This window comes from Dama dama, chromosome 5, assembly GCF_033118175.1.
Source record: "Dama dama isolate Ldn47 chromosome 5, ASM3311817v1, whole genome shotgun sequence".
In the NCBI taxonomy this organism is placed as follows: domain Eukaryota; kingdom Metazoa; phylum Chordata; class Mammalia; order Artiodactyla; family Cervidae; genus Dama; species Dama dama.
The window spans coordinates 25,139,546-25,161,131 of NC_083685.1; the positions used below are offsets into that span (position 1 = coordinate 25,139,546).

The following is a 21,586-nucleotide window of genomic DNA, read 5'->3' on the forward strand; positions in this document are numbered from 1 at the left end:
AGAATAACCTCCTCCCTAGGTTGGTGAAGTCTAGGCTAGAGATAAAAGAATGGAAGAAACGTACGAAGAGCATTGATTTCTGCAGGAGCTCTTCCTGTTACAAGAGCTGCTTCTTGTTTCAAATTCAACCCCCCAGAATGGCCTGGATCCTACTTCATTCAGCATCTTTTCTCTAGTCCTTTCATTGATTTCTTTTTGTTTTCTGGCTTTCTTGAGATGTAATTGACATATAACACTGTGTAAGCTTAGGGTGTACAGTATGATAATTTAAAGTGTAATGTATAATATATATGATACACATACATAGTGTAAAATGATGATTTTACAGCAATAGGTTTAGTTTATAACTCCATTATTTCATTTAGTTATCTTTTTCGTGATTAGAACTTTTAGTATTTACCCTCTTAGCAACTTTCAAGTATGCTATACAGTATGATTAACTGCAGTCACCACGCCATACATTAAATCCCCAGAATTTGTTTATCTCAGAACCAGTAGTTTGTACCTTCGGACCAGCATCCCTTTTCCCCTTCCTCAAGCCTCTGGCAATCATCCATCTATTCTCTGGTTCTATAAGCTTTCATGAGATTCCACCTGTAAGTGATATTATTCAGAATCTGAATTTCTTGGACGTAGGTCACTGAACCTAATGCCTTCAAGGTTTATCCCTGTTGTTGCAGGAAAAAATGAAATCACTGTCTCAAAGAGATATCTGCTCCCCACTGTTCACTGCAGCCTTATTCTCAAGAGTCAAGACATGGAAATAACCTGAGTGTCCAGTAATGGATGAATGGATAAAGAAAATGTGATGTATATATGTGAAGAAATATTACCCAGCCATAAAAAAAGAAAGAAACCCTTCCATTATCTTTCAGAACGTCCAACTCTGCCAAGTTGGCCAAGGTCAATTTCCCTTGCTCATGAGATGAGCCTCCTGCTAGAACATGGCAAAGCTATTTAACGAAATCTCCAGCAACAGTCCCAGTATCAATATCAGAGCACAGCTCGTACCAGTTGGCATCTTCCTTCTTTCCTCTCTTCCCCAAAAGGATCAGAGCCATCAGTTTGTTTAACACAAAAACGGATGTATTGCCATCAGTTTGGGTCAAAAGGCAGTGCTAGTGGTAAAGAACGCAGCTGCCAGTGCAAGAGACATAAGAAACACAGATTGGATTTCTGGGTCAGGAAGAGCCCCTGGAGAAGGGCACAGCAACCCATTCCAGTATTCTTGCCTGGACAATCCCAGGGACAGAGGAGCCTGGCGGGCGAGGATCCATAGGGTCACAAAGAGTCGGAAACGACTAGTGACTTAGCATGAACTCTTGATTAAAACATAGTATAGCTGGAAAGGAACGGGAGCTATCAGAGGATGGAGGGATCCTTGAGTTGGAGTTCACTATGGATTGACATTTTGAAATGTGTGCAGCTCGTGAAGCTGTATGCAGCGAGTCTGTATGTATTGTCACACAGTGGAGTTTGCAGAAAAATTCGTTAAGCAATGTGATTCAATTATATAGGGGGAGAGAGAGGAGCGAGCAGTTTAATTAACTTAAATTTCTAACCTCACCATTCCACTTAATAAGCATTGACCAGAATAGCAAGAAGGGTGACATGAACCCAATGCATCCCAACTGCAGCTGCAAGTTCATATCTCTTGGAGAGGTTTTTGAAAATGCCAGTACCAGGGACTTCCCTGGTAGTCCAGTAGTTAAGAATCCACCTGCCAATGCAGGGGACACAGGTTCGATCCCTGGTCCAGGAAGATCTCACATACCAAGGGGCAACTAAGCCCAATTGCCACAATGACTGAAGCCTGCATGCTCTAGGGCCTCTGAGCCACAAGTACTGAGCCCATGTGCTGCAATCACTGAAGCCCACTAGAGCCTCTGCTCTGCCACAAGAGAAGCGACCGCAATGAGAAGTCCATGCACCGCAATGAGACAGTAGCCCTGAGTGCCCACAACCAGAGAAAGCCTGCTCTCAGGAATGAAGACTCAGCACAACCAAAAATAAAGAAATAAACAGAAAAAATACTAGTACAATATATGATATTGTAAATCAACTATATTTCAATAAAATAATAGTAATAAAAGAGATAATGAAAAAGATTGAAGAACATTTTTCTAAAATCTATTCACAGTATAGTTTTGGATTTCCATTATCTTAGGGTACATGAATTATAACAAATGGATAAATTACTTAAAGAAAGAAATGTGCATTCATTTAGGTTCATGGATATGTGTGCTCAGTCACTCAGTCATGTCTAATTCTTTGCGACCCCATGGATTGTATCCCACCAGGTTCCTCTGTCCATGGGATTCTCCAAGCAAGAATACTCGAGTGGACTGCCATTTCCTCCTCCATGGGATCTTCCCGACCCAGAGATTGAACCTGCATCTCCTGTGTCTCCTGTATTGGCAAGCAGATTCTTTACCACTGAGCCATCATGGGTATTGTTATTACTAAAAAAAAAAAAAAATTACCAACACCAAGGCTTCACCCCATACTGGTATGGAGGCCAGAGGATCCTAGAAGCAGTCATCGTTGGAAACAATGGCCTCAGATCATCTCAGATTGGGGTTCCTCTTACAGTGCAAGCATCTTACTAGGACTACACCTGACTCTGTTATTTTATGTTGTTACTATTGTTCTTTAGTTCCTAAGTTCTGTCCAACTCTTGGCCACACCATGGACTAGCTCACCAGGCTCTTCTGTCCATGGGATTTCCCAGGCAAGCATACTGGAGTGGGTTGCCCTTTCCTCCTCCAGGGCATCTTCCCAACCCAGGGATCAAACCGAGGCCTCCTGCTTGGCAGACTCTTTACCACTTGAGCCACCTGGAAAGCCCATTATTTTGTATATATGGCCTAGGAATGCACACCAACCACTTTGTCTCAAGTCTAAATGAAGAACCTTCTCTCTGGCCTCTTCCTAAACGGAAGACACATGGAGTGAACTCACAGAGACTGTAACTACTACTCAATCCTCCAACAGTTAATGAGTGGCCTTTTAGGCCAGATATTGTATGAGAAATGACGAAACAACAGCAAGCGGATGGAAGATTCTGTCTCATGGAACACATGCTCAGGTGGAAGTAAAAACATAAGGGATTCTCAAGAAAAATTTGACTCCACACAGTATTTATTTATTCGAAACTTGGTACCTCCCTCTTTGTAAGAGCTGAGCTTATTAATTTTATTTATTCATTTATGTTTTTGCTGTGCTAAAAGTCTTTGTTGCTGCGAGCGAGCTTTCTCTGGTTGTGGTGAGCAGGGGTTACTCTCTAGCTGCAGTGTCCAGACTTCTCATTGTGGCGGCTTATCTTGTTGGGGAGCACTGACTCTAGTGCTCAGGCTCAGTACTTGTGGTGCACAAGCTTAGTTACTTCAAGTTATGTGGGATCTTCCTGGAGCAGGGATTGAACCCGTGTCCCCTGCATTGGCAGGTGGATTCTTATCCAGTAAACCACCAGGGAAGTCCGAGAGTAGAGTTGTTTCCCAACAACCACAGTCATAATTTTTCAATTGTAAGGGTGATTCCATCCCCACCCAGGAGATAGGAGGAAATATCTGGACCATCTTGGGATATCACAATTCAGGGTTGTATATATAGTGGGTCAAGTCAGAGATGCAGTTAACCAAACTACAATGTACAGACCAGACGGCATCTCACTACAAAACATCATAAGACCCAAATGTCAACAGCCAAAGACTGAGAAATGTCTATTCTATGGGATTATAATCCAAACTGCAAAGTATTAATAAATATCCAGATGTCCTTATTGAAATCAATGATTGAATAAATATATGCATGAGGGAAAGTAAACAAATTTCCCCACAGAATTCCAAATGATTTACATAGATATACCACTGGCAAGAAGGCACAGTATAATTCCATAACTGTGAGCTGTGGATAAATACTTCCTTTTGGAGAATACTATATAGGATGTGTTGAAAAATCAACGTTACAGTGGGAAAACCTAAGAAATATCACCCCAGCCAGTGACCAAAGTTCATATCAACAATGACTAAGTCAGATTGGGAGTAAATGTCCTTGATATGATGAAATGAAAATGGCACTTTATTTTTATGTGTTTATTTTCTGTTTTTAAAAATCCCAATTGGCTTTTATTTCAAAATGATTGGGGATAAAAGAGCACAGAGATACACCTGATGTCTTTGTGTTTTTATCTGTACTGTTCCCTTTGCCTGAATTTCCTTTCTTGGGATATAGAAGTACTACACAAACAACAAGGATCTACTGAACAGTATAGGGAACTCCACTCAATATTCCACAGTGATAATATGGGGAAAAATCCAAAAAAGACCAGATACATGCATATACACAACTGAACCACCCCACTGTACATCTGAAACCAACACAATAAATCTGCAAACCAACTATACCTCAATACAAAACAAAAATCAAATTAAGGTGAACCACTACATATTCTCCACTCTTCCAGGGCAGGGCTCACTCTCTCACGCTCCTGTCCCTCAAATAGGAGTCATTTTTTCCTTCTTCCTCATTTGAGTACTTCCTGACATCCTCAATCAATGTTTATTCAATGAAAAGGTGAAAGAGAGTAGCTTACAGACAACTACAAAACATTATCTCAGTGGGTTTTGTTTTTTTTTTTTTTATCCCCAAGCCCACTCTTTGGTCTAATCACAAGAAAAACATCAGATAAATCCCAATTGAGGGACATTCTTCAGAAAATCTGAACAGGACGTCTTGTAGCTGTCAAGGTCAACAGAAAGCAAATCTGAGAAACAGTCACAGACAACAGAAATTAAAAAGACATGATATTAAATGTGATGTCCTGAGCAGGAGCCTGGAACAGAAAAGGGGGCATCAGAAAAACATGAAGGGAGAATGAATGAGTGTGGACTTCAGTTAATAATACTATTGGAGCATTGATTGTGACAAATGAATGAAGCTAATGTCAGATGTTAATTACAGGGGGAAACTAATCACGAGGCACCTGGCACTCTCCTGTATTGACTTCACAACTTTTTCTGTAAATCTAAATCTATTCTCAAACAGAAGGTTTATTGAAAAAAGATGGAACGCCCTCCTTTCTCTGCCTGCCTTGCACTCCAGTCTGCTCCAGAAGCAACTCCCTGAATCCCCATCAGATGACAAAGGGAGACACAGTGCCAGGCAAGGATGTCATGGACCTCTGTGGGGTTTGGAGATACCCAGCATCATCCTCTTCCTTAAAAGCATCCCACTTTTCTCAGGAGGGAAATACCACCTCCCCTGGGATGTGCTCTGAGTGACAGGTGACTCCAGAGGCCCACCTCTCATTCTGGAAGCACCCCAGGTAACTCTGCTACCCTGGACTCAAGACAGCAACTAAGTCTGTGAGCCACTGGGAGCTTCCCAAAGAGCCTTTTTTAAAATCTGAGTGAGGATTTTATCTTGTTTTATTTTGTACCACCTATTTTACTCTATATTTATGTGGCCCAAGATTAAGTAACTTGCAAGGCTGTCTTAATCTCACAGAGTCTAATTCACTGTTTTCCTGCAGGCACTGCCTATATTTTCCAGATATATTTTTCCAAAGTAAATAACAAATAAAATGAACGCTGTTTTCATTCTTAAAACATACTGGAGATCTCATCTCTTATTGCTTTCTTTACGATCTACATCAGTTAAACTTCATTCAGGTCTTAAAGCAGTAATTTTTCCACAACATGAGTTTTCTTGCTTGACAATACTTCATCTATGTCCACTTTGCCTTGTTCTTGTTCTTAAGTTGCTCAGTTGTGTCTGACTCTTTGTGACCCCATGGACTGCAACATGCCAGGCTTCCCTCTCCTTCGCTATCTCCCGGAGTTTGCTCAAACTCATGTCCATTGAGTCAATGATGCCATCCAACCATCTCATCCTCTGTCATCCCCTTCTCCTCCTGCCTTCAATCTTTCCTAGCATCAGGGTCTTTTCCAAACAGTTTGCTTTCTGCATCAGGCGGCCAAAGTATTGGAGCTTCAGCATCAGCAACAGTCTTTCCAAAGAATATTCAGGGTTGATTTTCTTTAGGATTGACCTGGTTTGATCTCTTTGCAGCCCAAGGGACTCTCAAGAGCCTTCTCCAGCACCACAATTTGAAAGTATCAGTTCTTCAGCACTCAGCTTCCTTTATGGTCCAACTCTCACATTCGTATATGACTACTGGAAAAACCATAGCTTTGACTAGAAGGAGCTTTGTCAGCCAAGTGCTCCCTGGTGGTCTAGTGGTTAGGATTCTGCACTCTCATGGCCGCAGCCCCCATGGGGTTCTATTCCCAGTCAGGGAAGCCTTTCGTCTCCCTCTCTGCCTCCCACTTTTCCTTATTTTGCACTAATTCCTGAAATTTTGGACTCTATTCAATAAATTTCTTTGCTTTCAATGCAGTTCATTTTAATGTTCAACTTCATCAATGGAATTAACTTTTGTAAACATTCTGCCATAAAGCAGGACATATTTAACACTCAGCACATGAGAACCTTGAGCCTTAAGATGGTTGTGAAATTTCTACAGCCATACTGGCAACAAAACATAATACAGTCAAGCTAGACTATAGCTCCTGACTTTTAAAAAACTTTTTATTTTATATTGGAGTATAGCCACTGAACAAGGCAAAGCTACAGTCATCAAAACAGTATGGTACTGGCACAAAACAGAAATACAGATCAATGGAACAGGATACAAAGCCCAGAAATGAACCCATGCACCTATGGTTAATTACTCTACATCAAAGGAGACAAGAATATCATGTTGGAAAGACAGTCTCTTCAACAAATGGTGCTGGGAAAACTGGATAGCTACATGGAAAAAAAATAAAATTAGATCATTCTTTAAACCCCCAAGAGTCTTTGCACCTTTGATTATAATAAGAATAGAGGGAATTATTGGAGGAATTCATTATGCCAGGTGGGGAAGCAGTACTGGGCAAGCAGGCTGTTGCATCTAAAGCAAGGGCATCCCGGCCTGGTGCAATGGGAAGACCCAGAGGAATCGGGTGGAGAGGGAGGTGGGAGGGGGGATCGGGATTGGGAATACATGTAAATCTATGGCTGATTCATATCAATGTATGACAAAACCCACTGGAAAAAAAAAATAATAATAATAAAAAAAATAAATAAAATTAAAAAAAAATAAAATAAAATAAAGCAAGGGCATCCTCTTCCTCCCACACTGTGCATTGTCAAGGCCAGTGGCCCCATACCTTATTAATTCTTAAGACCAACAGAATACATTCAACTAACTCTTTTGTTTATTTATGTTCTTAAATTATGTAGGCCGGGATTTATGGCATGCAACTAAGGATATTATTGGGTACACCAGGGCATACTTTACCTGAAATAGAATAAGGATAGACTTTTCCTGCTTCAAGGCAGGTTCAAAGGCTACATCAGTCAAATGAATCAAGTTAAGGGCCAAACCACCAAAAAACACCACATATTATTTCTAACAAGCTCAAAACCTTCTGCAAAGCAAGCTTCCATCAAAAATACATTTGAGCCTTATCAACCCCAAGCCCACTTTGTCCTCTTGTCAATTATTCTTATTTTGTTCTTTTTCCCTCTTTTATATCTCTCATCTTTACAAGAATAGTGAATATCTACTTCTTAATAATGCCTTATTCAGAGACCTGCTCTGAGATCTGACCACCTTCTAAGCACAAGATTCTTAACAAATTCTTGAGTATTTAGCATATAAAACTGCAAAGACTTCAGCAAAGTATATGCATTTGTTAATAATTAACAAGATGTTTGAACTTCCCAGGTGGCTCGGTTGGTAAAGAATCCACCTGCAATGCAGGAGATGTGAGTTCGATCCCTGGCAGGATCCCCTGGAGAAGGACATGGCAACCCACTCCAGTATTCTTGCCTGGAGAATCCCATGGACCAAGGAGCCTGGTGGGGTATAGTCCATGGGGTCACAAAAGAGTCGAACATGATTTCGTGACTAAACCACCACCACCACGACAGCCATTCATTCATTCATTCATTTAACCAACCTAAAAATATCTCTGACTTTGAGAAAGGCACCTAGACATATCTAAGTGCTGTATCTCTGTTTTGGACCTTTCCACCTCCCTTTCCTGGAGTGTCAGAGAGCCAAGCTAACACTATGAAAATACTTGGCTCCAGGCTTACATTCAGATCAGACAACCAGAAGCCTTTGAAACTGACTTCTTGTGGGAAGAAGCAACCTAAGAATAGGTGGGGAAGATGAGCAAGAAAGAGTTTTTTGATTCTCCAGACACATAATCAGGTGACGAGAGGCCTTGGATGCTTCTGAAATTGACTCTCTGTGGGAGAAGGAAAAGGGATGGAGTGGTGAGAATGTGCAAAAAAGGTCCACGTGCTGGGTGATGCTTCTGTTGTTCACTGGAAGGAAAACATTTTCTGAAATTAAAAGGGATCCTTAGATGTTTAAAGAATGAAAGTGCTTTGCTTTTCTTCCTTTGTGGAGGTCTGCTTTGGAAGACTTGAGCTCCGGGAGAGAACAGAACTTCTAAGACGACAAACAGTCCCATCCTGGTTTTCCTCTTTGCAATGGCTAACGCACACATGTGCACACACCCAGCTATTTTTGTAAATTGCCCTTGGAGATATTTTTTCACCATAAAACTTGGTTCTCAGGATGGAGGACGAGCCTCTGTGTGTCAGCTAGAAATGACAGGCACAGAAGTGATAGGGAAATGGCAGTTTTCAGGTGGTCAATCACTGTCTGCAGCAGGAGTCCTGGATCCGGATGGGCTCCCTTCTGTTGCTGGCAATTAATCTGGTCCCCTCTCCACCCTGGCCATTCTGAAGTGGTGAGATATGTTCTATTGGCACCTGACCTACAAAACATATGCCCACCTGTGAACTTCATAGCACTGTCATCCCTGAATCTAGAAACAAGTCACTATTGCAGAGGAAAGCACCCAAGGATACATGGTTGTATCCTTCAGGGTTTTATATACAGCAGATGGCCAGATAGAGCTGGGGCTTCCTGGTGGCTGAGTGGTCAAGAATCCATCTGCCAAGGCAGGAGACGTGGGTTTGATCCCTAGGTTGGGAAGATTCCCTGGAGAAGGAAATGGCAGCCCTCTACAGTATTCTTGTCTGGGAAATCCCATAGACAGAAGAAGTCTGACAGGCTATAGCCCATGGGGTCCCAAAGAATTGGACACAATTGAATAATTAAGCACAGCACACAGCAAAGCCATCAGTTCATGCTGAATATTACAGAAATGCCTCTAGTCATTTAACAGATATCCACAGTATTTTATGGATATATTAATACATGTATACACACACACACACACACACACACACACACACACACGGGCCAGTGGTAAAGAACCTGCCTGCCAATTCAGGAGATGCAGGTTTGATCTTTGATCCCTGAGTGGAGAAGAACCCCTGGAGAAGGAAATGGCACCCTACTTCAGTATTCTTGCCTGGAAAATCCCATGGACAGAGGACCCTGGCAGGCTACAGTCCATGAGGTTACAAAAGAGTCAGACATGACTTAGCATCTAAACAACAACAACAGAGCAGACCCAGGCTAATTCTAAATATTTGGAAGCTGTGCTAAATGAGTGTCAAATTGACTTCATTAAAAAAGATACACAGCTTCATTATTTTCTAATTATGAGAATTCCAACTAAAGGCTAATGACATTGCCAGATCCAGGTTTCCTACCAGCTGTTTTCATAAACAGATAAGACTCATTCGTAATTAGTGCGTGTTAAGTATTCAGCAGGCATATTATTAATGCAACTTTTAAAGAGATGGACAGCGTGCTATTTTACCAACTTAAACACACATTTGTAAAGTATTTACTGATTTATTTTACTATTTTCTTAAATGGAAAGCACCTTTCTAATTGATGGACTCTGAACAAACACACTTTGGCTCTACATTTAAAATTTTCCAATCTTTTGACTTCTAAGTGGCAAGATGCTTATTTCTAAATCTGCAAAGACTTAGATCCCTCTGAATACATAGCCCAGGAGCAAACCTCTCTTGGCCATGGCACAGCTTGCCAATGGCAGGGCTGCCCTCAGGACTCACATGAACACGCTAGTGGGCAATGGATTGTGGTCAGATGCACAGTATTTTTGTGAAATTTAATTCTACACTGATAGCTGCTTCCTAATAAAGACTGATGTGAATATCATCTACTGGAGAGTTAAAGCTTTAGGAGATTCTAGTTTGTAACCAACAAGCAGTAGTTGGCAAATGGAAAAAAATGGCAGAGTATGAAATTGACTTCTTATTCAAGACCTTGAGTTTCCATTGGCAAAATATTTCTCTAGATAGGCAGTCATCTCTACAAAGAATATTATGTAAATGTGTCGAGCCTGGGAAAACCAAGCACAAAGCTACATATCAGGCAGAGGGAGGGCCCATGACCAGCTGAATCTAGGTCTGATTTCCAAAGGACAGAAGGGAGCGATCACGAGGTCTCAGTCCCACAGATGTGTTGTTCATTCTAAATCCCTGTGTTTAATCCCCAGACGCACCCCCAACCCCACCAGCTGAAGGTTTTTCCTGCCAACAATCAGCCAGGTTCAATCATGAGGTTAACGCTGTCCACTGGTTTCTGTGGCTTTGGTTGAGATTAAAAGGAAACTCCCAGCACTAGGTCACAATCAACAAAACTGAAATGTGCAAAGTATAAGCAAGAGAATGATTTCTCTCTTAAACTCATCCACCCCTTAACAAACAGATTTTTTTTTTTAAGGAAAGAACAGTAGGGGACATCAACATCCCACTTACATAATGTAAGTGGGATCATCCAGACAGAAAACTCATGAGAAAACAGAAGCTTTAAATGACACTTTAGAACAGATAGACTTAATTGATATTCATAGGACATTCCAACTGAAGACAGCAGAATACACTTCTTTCTCAAGAGCACATGGAACACTCTCCAGGATAGATCACACCTTGGGTCACAAATCAAGGCATGGTAAATTTAATAAAATTGAAATCATACCAAGCATCTTTTCTGACCACAATGCTGTGAGATTAAAAATCAATTATAGGAAAAAACTGTAAAAAAAAAAAAAAAAAAAAAAAACCCACAAACATATGGAAGCTAAACAATTTGTTACTAAATAATCAATGGATCACTGGAGAAACCAGAGGAAATCAAAAAGTACCTAGAGACAAATGACAACAAAAACACAACGATCCAAAACCTATGGGATGCAACAAAAGCAATTCTAAGAGTGAAGTTTATAGCAAGACAATCTTGACTCAAGAAACAAGAAAAATCTCAAATAAACAACCTAACCTTACAGTTAAGCAACTAGAGAAAGAACAAACAAACTCAAAGTTAGTAGAACAAAAGGAATCAGAAAGATCAGAGCAGAAATAAACATAGACAAAGTAAAAAAGAAAAGAAAACAAAGAAATAAAAACAGCTACTGAGCCCCAGGGGAGAGGGACAAGAGGGCTTATCATTGTTGGATAAGCTTTAAAAACCCACATATAAATGTGGTCCCATGTCCAGTAACACTCAGGGGTCATACCAAACTTGATTAGATGGCACTTCGGGTCAAGATTCTGGATTATGTAGCAATGTGAGAGCACATTTAGTGACCTAATAACACTTATACCAAATAGTTGTTATAATCAGACTCATGTGTGTTTAAAACAAATGCAACAACAACAACAAAAAAACTGCTATGAAAATCCAATCAAGCCAAGGCAAGTAGCTTCCCTCACATGCTACTTGTATATTTCAAAGAGAAAACTCACCCCTTCTTTTTTCTTAAAGCCCACAGGACTCATTTTAAATGACTCCTCTAGGCATAATTTTTATATGAGACACTCCACAAACTCTAGTGGATATCCTTCACACTTTCTGCTCTTTTATATTTTGAATACTAAGCTCTATTTCCAGAGAGAAACAAAAGGGTAACTTTGAGGTTGGTACCACAAAGTGTACTTAGAACTCACACACTCCGAAGAGATTGTAAGTTGGCAAAACTGTATCCTCTATCCTTCCTGAGAATTTTTGCCAACCCATTTGCAGACTCATATCAACTTGAGCCATTTAACTCTCCTAAAACCTGCTGAGAACCACCTAAGCCAGGTCCAAGGCAGAACATCAGCCTGCTCCTGACTTTCCTGGGGCAGCCCAGAAAAACCTATTAAAAACATCTTCACCGAATCAATTGCCAATTCAGAGAGCTCTAACTGGTCTTTCTAGTTGACAATGAACATTGGAGTCTGCAAAAAGTGGAGGGATGCTAACACAGATTTACGCATCACATAGAGGGGAAGGATCTCAGAAGCGCCCTTGACCTTGGCGATGCTACCCAGAGATAATGAGCTCACCTTAAGGTGAAGCGGTCCTCCGTGGAGTTTTTGGAGATGGAGACCGGAAAAGTCAGCACGTCTCCCTGCCTGACAGTCTTTGGCACGTACTGCACGGCCACGTGGTTATCCAAGCGCAGCTCTCTCAGCGGCGGCCGGCTGGGGGTCTGGTAAAGAAAAACACTCCCGATCCTGTGCAAGGGAGGCCCCGACTCATCGATGTCATTACGGCCAGACCGCATCCCGCCGCCTCTCCGGGCATCCTCCTTGGCGCAGTCTCCGCGCTCGTCCCCGGGCTGCACGGCATAGTAGAGCTCCACGGGGCTGCCCTCGGGGGGCTCCAGCGCCTTCTTCCTCCCGGCCACCACGGTCGGGGGGCCGAACCAGCTGGCCGGGAGCTCCAGCTGCGCCACGCACAGCCCCAGGGCCCCCCGCAGCCGGCAGCTGCCCCGCACCTCCCGGGTCTCCCGGAAGGCGAACACCCGCAGGCAGGGCAGGCTCTGCGCGGGGCCGGGGTCGTCCCAGTCCCTGCCCACCACGTGGAACAGCACCTGCACGCGGGGCCGGCTCAGGTAGATCTTGTCCCGCAGGATGTGCGCCTTCAGCTTCCAGTTCAGAGAAAACGTGCTGGTGAATCCAAAGGGGCTGGAGGGGAGCATCAAGTCCTGGGGTACCACCTGCTCAATGGCGAAAGGCCCATAGCTGGCATTCAGGACGGGCAGCCTCTTGGATTTGTAAATCAGAAAGGACTCCACCCGCGACTGTAGACTGGAGTTTCTCATGATGTCCTGGTTGGCTTCCTTGAGGAAGAAAGACACGTCTGCGTGGTGGATGTGGTAGGTCACCGGGAGGTAGGTGGGCAGCAAAGAGAACCTCTGGATACTCTCCAGTATGCCTCGGCTTTCAGCCACTGTTGGGAGGAATTGGGGTTCAGGGGTTAGAAACTTGAGGACAGTGGTACCAATATTTCAGACCTCTTTGCACCCCCTTTATAGTGGGTTGCCCTGCCTTAGCATTAATTAAGCGATTCTTTATCCAAAATGTCTTAAATCAACTCATTTTATATTAAATGTATTTCTTTAAAGAAAAATTGATGCCACTGGAGTAAGTAGAGTACCAGCCACCAGCCTCATTGGCCATGCACAGAAGCTGAGCAAGCAAACACAAGAGAATATTACTTGGCTGTAAAAAAGAACAATTTTGAGTCAGTTGTAGTGAGGTGGATAAACCTAGAGCCTATTATACAAAGCGAAGTCAGAAAGAGAAAAACAAATATCATATATTAATGCATATATAGGGAATCTAGAAAAACAGCACCGATGAACCTATTTACAGAGAAGAAATGGAGATGCAGATGTAGAGAATGGACTTGTAGACACAGCAGGGCAAGGAGAGAGAAAGGAGAAACAAAGTACAAATTGACAAAGCAGCATTGAATTTATACACTACGCTGAGGCATTTCAGTCCTGTCTGACTCTTTCTGACCCCATGGACTTTAGCCCGCCAGGCTCCTCTGTCCATGGGTTTCTTCAGGCAAGAATATTGCAGTGGGTTGCCATGCACTCCCCTGGGGGATCTTCCCTATCATGTGTAAAATAGGTAACTAGCAGGAAGTTGCTATAGAACTCAGGGAGCCCAGCCTGGTGCTCTGAGGAGGGGAGGCTCAAGAGGGAAGGGTATAAATATACATTTATACTTATACATATTAATTATATATTTATATGCATAAATAATTATGTATATATGGGAAAGGGAGGCTCAAGAGGGAGGGCTGTATATATATATATATATATATATGCATACATATATACACATATATAATTATATATATATGGGAAGAGGAGGTTCAAGAGGGAGGGTGTGTGTATGTGTATATGTATATGTATGAGAGAGGGGTGTGTGTGTGTGTGTGTGTATATATATATATGGATGTATGATAGATGTATGGCAGAGATCACCACAACAATGTAAAACAATTATCCTCCAATAAAAAAGGAAGAAAATTCAAAGTAATGCCTTTAATTTTCAACTAGCAGTCCTCATGCCTTTTAGGAGGTGATGGCTTATGCCTAAGACGTGCTCTCTTTCACTCAAGAGGGAAAGATCCTCATGAGAAAGGTCTTAAGAAACTGCTGGCATCCAGCAGAGAGGAGTGCTCCCATTAGCTCCACCAGATGGACTGAGATTGGAAACAAGAATGACTTTCTCAGCATGTGACTTGATGCTGTGTCCATGTTTTACCCAATACTACTTCCTGTTCCACCAGATACATACTCTACACTTGACACATTTACCATGGGAACAGGATAAAGGACTTTAAAGATGGACAATCATAAATTACTTGGACGTCATGTACTTTCCTGGGGGCTACGCTGAGAGATGGACAGAAAAGACCTTGGAAAGATACTGCTGGAAGGAAACCTTCTGAAATAGATGGGATGAGCCAACCCCATCATGTCGAGTCCATGTGACCCTAAACCCAAGAACTAAGGGAAGTCCATCGCTTTTGTGGCCTCCACATCCTTCGTGAAAGCTGTGCTGACACCAATGCACAGAAAGTCTTCTTCCCCCCAACCCCTTCCTGAACAAATCCCGCCCTCAGGGAGAAAAAGAATCCAAAAATGTTATTTTTACAATGTGCCTTATATTCTCTAAGAAAAACACAGTAGCAGAGATTACATAATTCAAGAACCAATTTAAAGGGCTTTAGAAATGGAAATTACTGGCTCTGGAAACACTGACTTTCTAGGCAAAGCTCCACAAATTATCCAGACCCCTTCTCATTAGCCCTGTCATTCTCTCTGGTTATTTTGCAATAAAAGCAACTCAGGCCCTGACATTCATCGGGCCGACCTGTTTCAGAGGCCCACGTGAGCACATTTTCTGATACATGACGCCTACAGGAGTCTGGACCCCTCCTGGCAGTTGCCTGAGAATAGAGAAGAAAGCAAAAAACTCAGAGAAAGTAGTCTTCACTGTGGCTTTGCTGCTCAGATCTCGAGAGAGAACAGGCAAGTCCCTCAGCCTCTCTGGGGCTGCTCTATAGGAGGGGCCTGACCAGAGGGCGAAAGCCCCCATCCAGTTCTAGCAGCGCAGGGCACTCAGCTAAAGTCCATCCTACACTGGACAAGGAGTCAGCTTGGCATAAACTCCTCCTGAGTTGATGGACAACCCCTGAGGGAAGGGCTCCCTCCATTCCATGGCATCACCTAGCTCAGGCCAGACTGAGCTCCACTTCAGCAATGAAGGCTTCTATGGCCCTGAACCATCTGACACCTCCGATATCCTGAGGAGTTTTGATTCACCCAAGCACTGATTTCATATGACTCAACCTAATACCTAGGAATTCCTTTTTCAAACATCAAAAAATCATGGACTTCATAAGAGACCTCATTCCTTAGGAGAATTACACTTTTCTCAACATTCTGGAAATCTCTTGGGATTTATATGTTCAGTAATCGTGCATTGTCACTTGTGAATTTTCATGCAAGTGAAGCACAGGGAGTGAATTGTGTGTTCATGTTCAGGGTTGAAGCTTCCTCCTTCGTCCCTTCTCTGGGTACCACTCCCCCTCCCCGACTCTGCTGGGACATCGCAGGCTGCGTTGTAAAAGTCACTTCTCTTGACTGCACGATTCCGCATTATATGCCCCACTGATGTCCTCCTGTGGATCTTATACTTTCCTATCACAGGACTTCATTCTCCGCTGTAATTCCCTCCATGCCCCAGTGGGTTATATGCAAGTGAGCAGAGATGACACGTCGGCCTTTTCTCTGTTTTATTCACAGTCCTTAGACGAGCACCTGGCAAATATTAGGTTCTCAGTAAATATTTGAGAAGTGAATGAGTCAACGAATGAATGGTGCTTCCAGTATTACAAAAAGCTGATTATATTTTTACATAGGGACTTTATACTCTGTCTCCTCTGTTGCACCCCTCTATAATTAGAATCCTCCATTCTTTTGCCCTATGAGGAGCTCCAAGTAATCTTGATGACAGGGGACTAACGAAGGGAAGCGCCTCTCTATGGAATAAGGTCCCTGATTCTCTTTTATAAATTTTATTGGATTATAGTTCATTTATAATGCTGTGTTGGTTTTAGGTGCGCAGCAAAGTTATACATATTTATATATATATTCATTTTATTTCAGATTCTTTTCTCATATAAGTTATCACAGGATACTGAGTGGCGTTTCCCGTGCAATATAGTAGGTCATTGCTGGTTATCTGCCATATATGTAGTAGGGTGTATATGTTTATCCCAAGCTCCTGATTTATCCCTACCCATACCACATTTCCCTTTTGGTAAACAAAGGTTTATTTTCGATATCTGTTAAGTCTGTTTCTGTTTTGTAAATAAATTTTTAAAAAATAACCACTGATTAAGAATCCACCTGCCAATGCAGGGGGCAGGGGTTCAATCTCTGGTCTGGGAAGATCCCACATGATGCGGACCAGCTACACCCATGAGCCGCATCAAGAGAAAGCCCCCATGCGGCAAGGCCAAAAATAAATAAATAAATAACTTTTTAAAAAATGATACAGATTAATTTATTTACAAAATGGAAACAGACTTACAGATCCCCTGATTCTTAAAAATACATCTTGGCACCACCTGGAGCAGTTATTGTGGTTGTCATCACACCAGCCTGTTATTCACTGCTGAAGCCAAATAAATGGTCAGGTTATAGATAAGGAATAATATCAGACACCAAGGCCCCCTGAATGTTCCTGTTGAACATCTGATCCCTACTACTTGAGAATACCTAACTTTATTGTGCAGTTAATTACATATCCCAAGAACAATGGCTGTGGGACCCCTGACTTTATTTGGGAAAGCAATCAGGGGTTACCACGGGCATCATTCAAAGGGAAGTAATCTCTAAGCTGCATTCCACAAATGGCCTATTTGTGTTTTCACCTGGTTATCTGACCTCAATGTCTATTGCTTAAAAATGCTCCAAGGTGACCCAAAGCTAGTTGTTATTTCCTTTTCCAGTCATTCCTTAAAAAAAAAAAAAAACAGTGTTCCACAATGCATAGACTGGACTAAGAAGTAAAACTGAGTATCCTGGAATCCCCATGGGGATGGCTATTATAAACAAAGAACTCCATTTCCATGTAAAAAAAGAGAAGGTTGCCAAATAACAAAGAAGTTGCATGTGGTAAATCTCAAATCTATTAAGGAAAAAAAATTACATTTGATTTTGGTGCTGTGACTTCCATGCTTATTTGAAAGGAAGTGACATGTTCCCATCTTTAAGCAACTCAAGCAGCCTCACAGAGATTTTCTATTAATTTTAACATTTTGAAAAAAAAAATAATTTCCCCTAAATAATACCTTTAAGAAACCTGAGGAAGTTGGCAATTTGAGCACAGACCTTTAAAATTTCCCTTGAGTGGACTCAAAAGCAGTATCTAAGAGAATATGGTAATAAGTAAAAATCGGCATCTGTGCTAACATTCACTGCAAATTGCAAGCCCTAGCCTGGGAGAATTCCTGAGAAATCGCATGGGATGCCAACACCTCATGCAGAAAATACAGCATGGTGACAGTTGCCAGATGAAACACAGGAAGATCAACTATGTTTCCTTTTCTAATGAAAGGAAAGTTGCATGGGGGCATGCTTATAATTAAGAACAGAAACAAAATTTGTCATGTATCTGAAATCCAAATGTAACCAGAAACCCTGTATCCTTATTGGCTAACTTTAGTAGCCCTAAGCATGACATCATAAAAGAAGGTAATAGCCTGGTAGAAATAACCTGATCTTTCTAAAAGCAAAGGGCATGCATCCCAGGGATGCTCTGCACTCAGCAATGCTTCCTTATGCTGACTGCCGACAACATTTGTAATCAGCTGAATTGAACGACTCAAGAGTGAGTATGACCACACTCATGCTGCGGAAACCCCAGTCAGGGCTTCTTGCTGACTTGGGGCGGGAGGTGTCACACAGCCTTCCTGAGGACTGAGTCCAAGCCACACCAAAATGATTTACAGGAAACTGGCCCCCAGGGCAGACTGAGAGAAGGACTGTTATAGCCACGGTCTGGGAATATCAGCAAGCCCAATGCATCCCCACACTGCTCCAGCTGCAGCATCACGGATACAGGAATGGAGGACCAGGGGCCCTTCCAGGTGGACATTTCCGGTACAGCTCTAACAAGAGCAGGTGAAAACCGAATGGAGAGAAGAGGAACCCACTCCACTGTGCCAGGGAAATGCCAAGGCACAATGAGATGACCCTCATTCCAGGACCACGAGAGAGAAGGCAAATATAGACAGAAAACAGGAGAATAAAACGGTTTTTCTTTTCATAAATAAAAACTGCAAAATCAAAGAAGGATGTTTGAAATGGCGATGAAGAGGCAGTTTCAAGAGTAGTTACCACAGAGGACTAAAGTATATTTCACACAGAATAACTTTTACACTCTCACTAATCAAGGAAATGCAGGCCCTTTGGTACTTTATAATGAAATAAGACCAAGATGGAAGAAGATATGGCAGTATTAAAAGTAAGGGATTTAAAGTGGTTTCAGAAGCAATAAAATAGATATGAAAAAGCAGAAAATTGAATTTATCCTAAAAAAAAGGAGAATTTGTGAAGCTTTCCCTAAAGCTATGGCAAAGACAAGAAATGAAAATGATCAGTGGCAGACTGCAAACAAATATGAGACACATTAGATATGTATACAGATAATAGAGCTTCTAAGAAAAGTAGCAGAAAAATGCAAAAGAAGAATCATTAAAAGACAATAGAGAAAGGAAGACAGTCAAGGGGTAAATAAATATTCCACTGAATTCCAACAAAAACGGTAAACACCAACTTTTAGATATTTCCTAAAGACATTTCTTAATGTCACAGTAATGAATAATTCTATAAGTGCTTATTTAAAAACAAAACTTTAAAAAGAAAGAAAACTAATGAAACTGGCCTCAGTCATATCCACTGTACAAAATTAATTATTATAAAATAACAAGTATTTCCCCAAATCTTATGGGGAATGTTCTAATTGAACAATTAATTCTCTAAACTAGAGATTGTCCTGATAATATGCGAAGACAACAGAAAGATGCAAGATTACATCCTATCTACTTTTCCTTACAAACATCACTGAACCAAATTACTCAGGCAACCAGGAAGTGGATCAAAGTACAATATTCAGTAACAAGAAAATAGCATAAATACAAAAACATTTAAGCATAGAATAAATTCAAATAAAGTTTAAAACATAGGCAAAACCAAGAAGCTCAAAATAGTTATTGATCAAAAAAGATTCATAATCCAAATATTGTATCTTTTAAAAATCATAAACTTGGTAAAAATCCCAAAAGAAGCATGAAAAGAAAAAAAAGTAAAAGTGTACTAATTTTGCCATAGAAATGGCTTTATTTTTATCAACAGTAACCAAACAAATATATATTTAACTGTACTTTTTTATAAGTTTAAAATCAAGCTGTTTGGCTTACAAACTGGGAAGGGAGAGAGAGAGAAAGAGAGAAAACAGAAACAGCTCATCAAATGATACATTGAAAATAAAGAAAATTGATAATCAAGAAAGAAAATTGATAAAAAGTGTAAAACATGATGAAAGGAATAAGAACAAATTTGTTAATTACGACACTAAGTATAAATGAGTTAAACTCTCCTGTGAAAAGAAAGACTGACAGGATGACTCAAAAATCATAAGAAAGTAAGTTTAAATTGTCTGCAAGAGAACTAAATAAAGTGACTGGGACATTTTAAAAAAAAATCTGAGCACAGATATTTCATAGGGGGTGAAAAAAATAACACAACTTTAATATCAGAGTATAAAGTAAATTCCAGAGAAAAAATAACTACCTGGGTTAAAGGTCTTAATTTTTGTGGAAAGATACAATTCATAGTGCACATATAGTAATAAATATTCTATGCAAAAATATATCTCCAAAATTAAAGTTACAATTGGAAACTGACAGCTACTAATTTTTTGAAAATTTTATATACCTTCTTTTCCAACGTCTGACTTATGAAAGATGAAAAAGTAAGGCTATGAAGATGTAAATAATATGAATTATGAAGTTGTAATCTCTACAGAGGATACTCTTATATATGCTGTTCATAACCCCTTGCCAGACATCATATAGGAAGTCACAAGAAAAACCAAAAATTTCACAAAAAGAATTTAAATTGCAGCCCATAAGCATATATGATAAAATATAAATTAATAACAACAGAAAAACAGAAACAGTGCTACTCACTTGGGAAAAAAAACTACTAAACTGTTCTTGAATACAAAATTAAAAGAAAGTTTTTAATTGCACTATATTTACAAATCCTAATAACAATTGATAGTACACATCAAAACATATGTGAAGCAGCCAAAGTGTTAGTTGCTTGGTTGTGTCTGACTCTTTGCGATCCCATAGACTGTAGCCCTCTAGGCTTCTCTGTCCATGGAATTTTCCAGGCAAGAATACTAGAGTGGGTAGCCATTCCCTTCTCCAGGGGATCTCTCTGACCCAGGAATTGAACCCAGGTCTTCTGCATTGCACGCAGATACTTTACCATCTGAACCACTAGGGAAGCCTGTGAAGCAGACAAAGACATAGTCAAAAGGAAAGTCATACAATCTTCAATACTATCAGTATTAAACAAAACAGAAGCAAGTTGGTAAACTAAGCATTCTACTCAAGAAAAGAGAAATCCCAAACAGAACAAAAAAATTATAAGGAAAAAATGATAAAACCAAAGTTAAGAAATAATAGTATAAAAGATAACAAAATTGAAAATTAAGCCAAAGAAATGCTAAATTTAAAAAACAAACATAAAATGGATTGTTGCAGATGGCAGATTAAGATCGTTCATTTACATATGCTTCCACAGAAAATCCTCATGAAACAGTCTAAAAGAAAAAATAGGAAAAGCTGGTATAAATCTGGAAAGCAAATATACAATATCAATGGGCCAGAGATACTGACAAGTCCTAAAAGATATCATGTGGGATGAATTGGTCCCCTATGGTGGTCTTTTGGTAACCGTACTCTCAATTTTACTATAGAATCTCTTAGTTTTGTCTGCTATATTTATAAATGTCTGAGAAAGGTATGTTTAATTATTTCCCAGGGATTCTGAAATGGTTAGGTTCTTATATTTCAAAAACACAAGACCATACCTGTCCTCAATATGTTAGACAGTACCTAAGAAATCATGACCATGATAAATTCTTGTGTATTATGTCTCCTGTTGCCAATAATCAAAACTTTCCTTTGGTCCTTCTTAATGTTTTT

At 40.7% G+C, this 21,586-nt stretch overlaps 1 protein-coding gene across 1 annotated transcript in view; it reads right to left on the minus strand.

Annotated features, from left to right (window-relative positions):
• The window catches only part of TMEM132D (transmembrane protein 132D), an 840,815-nt gene that overhangs the window by 599,278 nt on the left and 219,951 nt on the right, over positions 1-21,586 (minus strand). The window contains exon 2 of the mRNA XM_061140703.1: positions 12,337-13,225. Coding sequence (XP_060996686.1) covers positions 12,337-13,225 — 889 coding nt within the window. The remainder of the gene's footprint in view (positions 1-12,336; positions 13,226-21,586) is intronic.